At 39.6% G+C, this 8,889-nt stretch overlaps 1 protein-coding gene across 2 annotated transcripts in view; it reads left to right on the forward strand.

Annotated features, from left to right (window-relative positions):
* The window catches only part of dpydb (dihydropyrimidine dehydrogenase b), a 159,742-nt gene that overhangs the window by 43,604 nt on the left and 107,249 nt on the right, over positions 1-8,889 (forward strand). For both annotated transcript variants that reach the window (XM_070436750.1, XM_023976995.2), the window contains exons 4-5: positions 2,477-2,564; positions 2,810-2,971. In XM_070436750.1, the coding sequence (XP_070292851.1) occupies positions 2,477-2,564; positions 2,810-2,971 (250 nt within the window). The remainder of the gene's footprint in view (positions 1-2,476; positions 2,565-2,809; positions 2,972-8,889) is intronic.

The raw sequence follows: 8,889 nt of genomic DNA on the forward strand, positions 1-8,889 counted from the left end.
TTCTCAACTTTCCTAATACTCAGCACATTGCTTCTCTTTACAACCGGAGTAGCCAACATGGCTTGAACGAAAATGAACCGCAGGTAAAGGGTCCTCTATTCGCTGTCCAAGTGCATACGGATGTATTTTTCCCCTGTCCATGGTACATGACAATGGCCCATTCTAAATCAAAACTAATTTCACATATATATATATTAGTTAGTATATGTAAAGACAAGATTACATTGAGGATAGTCTGATGGGTGAGAATATTATCACTTGTGAATGATGCCCAGCGTGTGCAGACTAAGGCAAGAAACAGTGCATTCATTTTTTTCATCATGCACCATGCATCATGCACCATGCAACATGCACCATGCATCATGTAGTGGCTAGATAACTGTAAGTGTTGCATATATGCCTAGGACACCCTTGAACAAGGTTGGAGAGCCCGTAGCCTACGGAGCCTATACATGTGTTCTTATAAGGCCAGTCATTGCGCAATCGTGTGTAAAAACAGAGTTTTGACTGGCCACTATTTAAAGGAGGATACCAGCTTTCTCGTGCTGCTATAGCCTATCTATTGCTAAATTCTTCAAATCAAGCACATTAATACACTTTACAACTRGTGTAGCCTACCTGGTATATTAAATACGTAACCAGGGGAAGCGCTTTCTCCATTCACTTCGAGTTCGTTTTTTGTTGTTGTGGTGGGCCACTCTGAGTCAAAAATAATTCCACACATATATTAGTAGGCTGTATGTAAAGACCAGATTAAATTGAGAATAGTCTGATGGGTGAGAATATTAAAAAAGTGCTTGTCAAATTGTGAATGAGAGACTGATGAAGTGTGTGCAGCCTGTGCAAGAAACAGAGCAGAGCACATGCCTTTCATGCAACTTTTTTCAAATAATTATTAGAGTTGCATCCAGTAGCGGTGTGTGGGTAAAATCACTGAGGAAGCCAAGCCAAGCCAGTAAAAAAAAMCTATGTTGTGATAATTGCGTTGCTTGCTCTATAACCCATTCGTTCATATGCCACGTGACATACAATAAGGCCGTGACAACAAAAAGATGACAGTCACACAGTGGAGGAATAAATTAAATTACACATATGTTTATTTCATCACAAAACCGGAGAGCAACATCTGTCCAGTGAAGTTCACAAAGCAAATATTGCATGTAACAAACCGTTATATCAATTACAGTATGGATAAAGCAAGTTAATGTTTTTTGACAGCTTACTAAACAACTATTGATTTAGAACCAGAGAGTTACCGCAAGTCAGCACAAAGACTTCAGGAGCACTGCCTCCGCTATTTCAGTACCATTTCAATTTAAACATTTAAACATCATCAAATCAACAAGGCTATTTCATTGAGTGTACAAAATATTACGGACACCTTCCTAATACTGAGTTGCCCTCAGAACAGCCTCAATTCATTGAGTTGGCTGGATGTCCTTTGGGTGGTGGACCATTCTTGATACACACAGGAAACTGTTGAGTGTGAAAAACCCAGCAGTGTTGCAGTTCTTGACACAAACTGGTGCGCCTGGCACCTACTACCATACCCTGTTCAAAGGCACCTAAATATTTTGTATTGCCCATTCACCCTCTGAATGGCACACATACAYAATCCATGTCTCAATTGTCTCAAGGCTTAAAAATCCTTCTTTAACCTGTCCCCTCCCCTTCATCTACACTGGATTTAAAAATAGATTCACCTGGTCAGTCTATGTCATGGAAAGAGCATGTGTTCTTAATGTTTTTCACACTCAGTGTATAGGCTTAGTTTAATACACTGAAAACAAACGTCAAGATGCCGAAAACAATTTAGTCCAATCAATGTTTCTAAATATCATGTGGCTGTCCATGGTACTGATTTGTGCGTGTGTGGTGTGTGGTGTGTGTGTGTGTGTGTTGTGGTGTGTGTGTTGGTGCGTGCGTGCGTGCGTGCGCGCGTGGTCGGCGCGCGTGCGTGCACAAGTAAAACAACAAATGTTGACTTACCCTCCTTGTAGACTAGTTGAATGCCAATGCCATCCTCCTCTCTTTCATTTTGCTCAATGCTCAATGCTGATTGGCTAATTATTTTACTATTGTTTTATCAAGGGAGGCCTAATGCTTGCTGGCATCAATCAATCAAATGCTACGGTGGCAACATGTTATACTCTTTTGGTCCAGACAGCATCAGATACATGGGCTACCACTTAACACACATCTCTTTCATCCAATCAGGACTGTCGGATGATTGGTTACTCTTCACAACATAGGCTACTGTAGTTAGGCCTTAATCGTATAGTAATACAATGGTATCATATGTGCCTTTGATGCAAAAAGTGGTGCCTGTTCTTATTATTGTGGCATATCATAACAGAGAAATTCTTTGTAGTCAAATATTATACAGGAGGTATCTGAAATGCTTCGGAACAATCATCTACTGTCATTTTTTGGTGATTGGTATATTGTGAATGTAATCATGTTTTCACCCCCGCAGGTGTCTGAAATGTGCTGATGCACCATGCCAGAAGAGTTGCCCCACCAACCTGGAGATCAAGTCCTTCATCACCAGCATCTCAAACAAGGCAAGAAAGCGCTTTCTCGCTTGGTCTTGATGATAATGGACAGACAGTATTAGGAATGCATAGACATTGTATATCGTCAAATTCCTTTATATGAATTACCTTAACACAAAGGAAAATGCATGAATGCGTTTTTAACTGTATGTATAGTTACTCTAGAGTTGACCAATTCAACCGGTACCTTTCTCTCACCTCCACTGTGTTGCTACAATATCAACATGCCTGTGTGTGTATTTGTTTCTAATCAGAACTACTATGGAGCGGCCAAGGCCATCCTGTCGGACAACCCCCTGGGGCTGACGTGTGGGATGGTGTGCCCCACCTCGGAGCTCTGTGTGGGGGGCTGCAACCTCTTCGCCTCCGAGGAAGGACCTATCAACATTGGGGGCCTGCAGCAGTTTGCTGTGGAGGTAACGTAGCCTGCTCTAATATATTTTGGAAAAATGAGCTTTGACCTCAGTATTGAACCTTTAGAAAAAGCCATTTGCAGATTTTTGTTCTTGGCAAAAATCCTTGTAGACTGAAATCCAGACCTGTTTTTTGCTAACATTCCGCTCTGTGTCATATGCYAAATATTTGTTGGCACAAACAGACTAGTACCCAGGCTAAGAACTTTCAGCCACAATATTACATTACAATTTGTGAAGTGCTGCTTGTATCAAATGTCCAGATATAGCCACCACAGCTCTCTCTGTACGGTTCCTCCAACCCCTCCACTCCACTGCTCTCCATTGAGCCCACAGCAGTAGTCGGAACAAAAACACTCATCTCTCCCCATCTGCTTCCTTTCTCTCTTCGCTGTTCCCGCTTCATTCTATTCCCTGTCCGCCTCCCTCCTCTTCCCTCTTCCCCTTCCTTTCTCCCCTGTCCTCCCCCCTCCGCTCCCCTCCTCTCTCCTCTCCCCTCTCCTCTCCTTCYCTCCCAAGTCCTTCTCSTTCCTTCTCAGGGTTGTAAAGCGTGTGTCTCCAACAGAGTGACAGCTCCTCTCTCCCCAAATGCGAAAGGTCACGGTTGTTTATCAGACTGATGATTAGATAACCCCTTCTGAGATCCCTATCCTGCCTCTGCACACACAAACGCTTACGCACACACACACACGAGAAGACACACAGGAACACATGCATTCACACACACAGAGACACACACAAACACATACGTATGCACACACACTCACGAAGACACACACTCTCTCTCACCTTCTCCCTCTCTCGCTCTCCCTCTCTCTATATATATATWTTTTTWAMAYTTTATTTTACCTTTATTTAACTAGGCAAGTCAGTTAAGAACAAATTCTTATTTTCAACGACGGCCTAGGAACAGTGGGTTAACTGCCTGTTCAGGGGCAGAACAGTTATATACAGTTATATACAGTGCATTCGGAAAGTATTCAGACCCCTTGACTTTTTCAAATTTTGTTACATTACAGCCTTATTCTAAAATGTATTAAATMGTTTTTTCCCCTAATCAATCACACACAATAACCCATAATGACAAAGCAAAACAGTTTAAGACATTTTTGCTAATWTATTAAATGTTTTAAAAATGGAAATATCACATTTGCATAAGTATTCAAACCCTTTACTCAGTACTTTGTTGAAGCACCTTTGGCAGCGATTACAGCCTCAAGTCTTCTTGGGTAAGACGCTACAATATTGGCACACCTATTTGCAGAGTTTCTCCCATTCTTCTCTGCTGCAGATCCTCTCAAGCTTTGTCAGTTTGGATGGGGAGCGTCGCTGCACAGCTATTTTATGGTCAATCTTGGTTTCATCAGACCAGAGAATCTTGTTTCTCATGGTCTGTCAGTGCTTTAGGTTCCTTTTGGCAAACTTTAAGCAGGCTGTCATGTGCMGTTTACTGAGGAGTGACTTCTGTCTGGCCATTCTACCATAAAGGCCTGATTAGCGGAGTGCTGCAGAGATGGTTGTTTTTCTGGAAGGTTTTCCCATCTCCACAGAGGAACTCTGGTGCTCTGTCAGAGTGACCATTGGGTTCTTGGTCACCTCCCTGACCAAGGCCCTTCCACCCTGAATGCTCAGTTTGGCTGGGCGGCCAGCTCTAGGAAGAGTCTTGGTGGTTCCAAACTTCCTCCATTTAATAATGATAGAGGCCACTGTGTTCTTGGGGACCTTCAATGCTGTAGAAATCTTTTGGTAACCTTCCCCAGATCTGTGTCTCGACACAATCCTGTCTCGGAGCTCTACGGACAATTCCTTCATCCTGGCTTGGTTTTTGCTCTGACATGCACTGTCAACTGTGGGACCTTATATAGACAGGTGTGTGCCTTTCCAAATCATGTCCAAACAATTTAATTTACCACAGGTGGACTCTAGTCAAGTTGTAGAAACATCTCAAGGATGATCAATGGAAACAGGATGCACCTGGGCTCAATTTCGAGTCTCATAGCAAAGGGTCTGAATACTTATGTAAATAAGATATTTTTGATACATTTGCAAGAATGTTTAAATGTACTGTATCTCTCTCACACACCACACACAACACACACCACACACACACACACACACACACACACACACACACACACAACACACACACCAACCACACACACACACACACACACACACACACACACACACACACACACACACACACACACACACACACACACACTTGCTCCACAGGCTAGCTCTCTAATACACACAGGAAAGAGCATTACCTCGATTGAGGTCTGTTGGAGACACAGAGCTTATTTTTTAAATAATATACGCTACCGGTCAAAGGTTTTAGAACACCTACTCATTCACAGGTTTTTCTTTACTTTCACTATTTTCTACATTGTATTATAATAGTGAAGACATCTTAACTATGAAACAACACATATGGAATCATATAGTAACCAAAAAAGCGTTAAACAAATCAAAATATATTTTATATTTGAGATTCTTCAAATAGCCCCCCTATTCCTTGATGACAGCTTTGCACACTCTTGGCATTCTCTCAACTAGCTTCACCTGGAATGCTTTTCCAACAGTCTTGAAGGAGTTCCCACATACGCTGAGCATTTGTTGGCTGCTTTTCCTTCATTCTGCAGTCCGACTCATCCCAAACCATCTCAATTTTGTTCAGGTCGGGGGATTGTGGAGGCCAGGTCATCTGATCGGGCACTCCATCACTCTCCTTCTTGATAAAATAGCCCTTACACAGCATGGAAGTGTGTTGGGTCATTGTCCTGTTGAAAAACAAATGATAGTCCCACTAATCCCAAACCAGATGGGATGGCGTATCGCTGCAGAATGCTGTGGATGCTGGTTAAGTGTGTCTTGAATTATAAATAAATCACAGACAGTGTCACCAGTAAAGCACCCCCACACCATCACACCTCATCCTACATGCTATACGGTGGGAAATACACATGCGATGATCATCTGTTCACCCACACCGCGTCTAACAAAGACAAGGCGGTTGGAACCAAAAATCTGCATTTTGGACTCATTAGACCAAAGGACAAATTTCCACCAGTCTAATGTCCATTGCTCGTGTTTCTTGGACCAATTAAGTCTCTTCTTCTTATTGGTCTCCTTTAGTAGTGGTTTCTTTCTGGTCTCCTCTGAACAGTTGATGTTGAGATGTGTCTGTTACTTGAACATTTATATGGGCTGCCATTTCCGAGGCTGGTAACTCTAATAAACGTATCCTCTGCAGCAGAGGTAACTCTGGGTCTTCTGTTCCTGTGGCAGTTCTCATGAGAGCCAGTTTCATCATAGCGCTTGATGGTTTTTGTGACTGCACTTGAAGAAACTTTAAAAGTTCTTGAAATTATCTGTATTGAGTTGCCTTCATGTCTTAAAGTAATGATGGACTGTCATTTCTCTTTGCTTATTTGAGCTGTTCTTGCTATAATATGGACTTGGTTTTTTACCAAATATGTCTATATTCTGTATACCCCCCTATCTTGTCACAACACAACTGATTGGCTCAAATGCATTGAGAAGGAAAGAAATTCCACAAATTCACTTTTAAGAAGGCACACCTGTTAATTGAAATGCATTCCAGGTGACTACCTCATGAAGCTGATTGAGAGAATACCAAGGTTGTGCAAAGTTGTCATAATGGCAAAGGGTGGCTATTTAAAGAATCTCAAATATAAAATATATTTTGATTTGTTTAACAGTTTTTTGGTTACTACGTGATTCCATATTTGAGATTCTTCAAATAGCCACCCTATGTGTTATTTCATAGTTTTGATGTCTTCACTATTATTCTACAATGTAGAAANACCTCATGAAGCTGATTGAGAGAATACCAAGGTTGTGCAAAGTTGTCATAATGGCAAAGGGTGGCTATTTAAAGAATCTCAAATATAAAATATATTTTGATTTGTTTAACAGTTTTTTGGTTACTACGTGATTCCATATTTGAGATTCTTCAAATAGCCACCCTATGTGTTATTTCATAGTTTTGATGTCTTCACTATTATTCTACAATGTAGAAAATAGTAAAAATAAATAAAAACCCTTGAATGAGTAGGTGTTCTACAACTTTTGACTGGTAGAGTATATCTATTTTAAATTTAAAAAATAATTTAAAAATCCACACCACATACAAACATACAGATTTGATCAACAATTTACAGACGCACACAAACAACGAATCCATTTTCTCTGCCCAGACCTGCATGTTCATACGCCCTCCCTAGTGCCTGCGTAATTGTTTGGCACATGGCCTTAAATTGTAACAATTCGTTTTTCTCGGTTGCCCATGCTATTTTATTTCAAATACTTCAATAATAAATCATTAGATTTTTACATTGTGTTAATGATGGTGGATTGACTGATTTCCACGTTTTTAGTACACGTTTTTCAAGATGAGTGATGAGAAGGGAATTGTCCAGCCCATTGGGTATCTCACTACACCCCCATAATGCCATGTCTTGAGATACGCAAACAGACAAATTAAAAATATGTTTATATTGTAATAAGTCTGACAACTTTCCAGCTCCGCCCATAACTTTTGGGCTTTATATTATTCCCAAAAAGCATGGATTATTGAGTCATTATTAGTTTTACACTGAAGACATGACTCTACGGTTGTGCTGTAGAATTTGTGAATTCTGTATAATAAATTCTATACATTAGTTTATACTGGATTAAGCATACATTTTAATTAACTGTAATTTCGTTAGTTATGCTACAACATTCCCTCCATCTTGTGCCAACATCAGTTCCTTTTAAGTCTTGGTTCCAGAAATTAAAATTAGAAAATCTAAGAGATTGTCAATTTGATATGCTCTTCGCAAGGTTCTGTAGGTTGCTCTGGTGTTCAAAAGATTTCAAATAGAATTTTCATGGTATGTAACTTTTAAGTTGCATGTATTTTAAAATGTCTACGTTGGTCAGTCCAAAATTGCTTTTCAATTCTGTCATGTAAATAAATGTTTTTCCTGTTTGCAAGTCATTTACGGTTTCTATGCTATTGTGGACCAATTTATCAGTGAATTCTGAAAAGCTATCCAAGGATTGTTCCATAGGGTTGTGTTTTTAGGGAGAAATATTGGTTATTGTAGAATACGTTTCATTTTCTTCCATGTTGTTGTAGTGTTCTTAACTATGAAGTTGTTAATGTTCTTAGCTTTATCCTTTGAAAATAGACTCGTACAAATATTCTGGGGATGTGCACATCTTCAATATGTACCCATTGTTCCTCTTTAGGGTATTTGACTATATGTCACAAGTTAAAGACTTGGGTAGCGAGTTGATACAATTCTAGAAGGCTAAAACCACCCTCAGACTTAGGAAGATGTAAAACTTTCCTTTTTATTCTATGAATTTTATTTTCCCATATGAAGTCTGTTATGACCAAGTATATGTCTTTGGTGGGGTAATTGGTATTACTGACGATAAATACAAAAACATTGACGAGGTTTATTCTAACTGTATGATTTATGTGAAGATTGTTCCATTTAATTGGAATAAAGTTATCTTTATATAGTATATTTGTTGTCACTTATTAAGCATCCTAGGTATTTCATATTTTTTGTGGTCCACTTATAGGATTGCTGTAGATCATGAGCTATTCTTCTTCTTTTTCCTATTGCCATTACAGTTGAAGTCAGAAGTTTACATACACCTTAGCCAAATACATTTCAACTCAGTTTTTCACAATTCCTGACATTTAATCCTAGTAAAAATTCCCTGTCTTAGGTCAGTTAGGATCACCACGTTATTTTAAGAATGTGAAATGTCAGAATAATAGTAAAGAGAATGATTTAATTCAGCTTTTATTTCCTTCATCACATTCCCAGTGGGTCAGAAGTTTACATACACTCAATTAGTATTTGGTAGCATTGCCTTTAAATTGTTTAACTTGG

Source organism: Salvelinus sp. IW2-2015, linkage group LG32, assembly GCF_002910315.2.
Source record: "Salvelinus sp. IW2-2015 linkage group LG32, ASM291031v2, whole genome shotgun sequence".
NCBI classification, from domain to species: Eukaryota; Metazoa; Chordata; class Actinopteri; order Salmoniformes; family Salmonidae; genus Salvelinus; species Salvelinus sp. IW2-2015.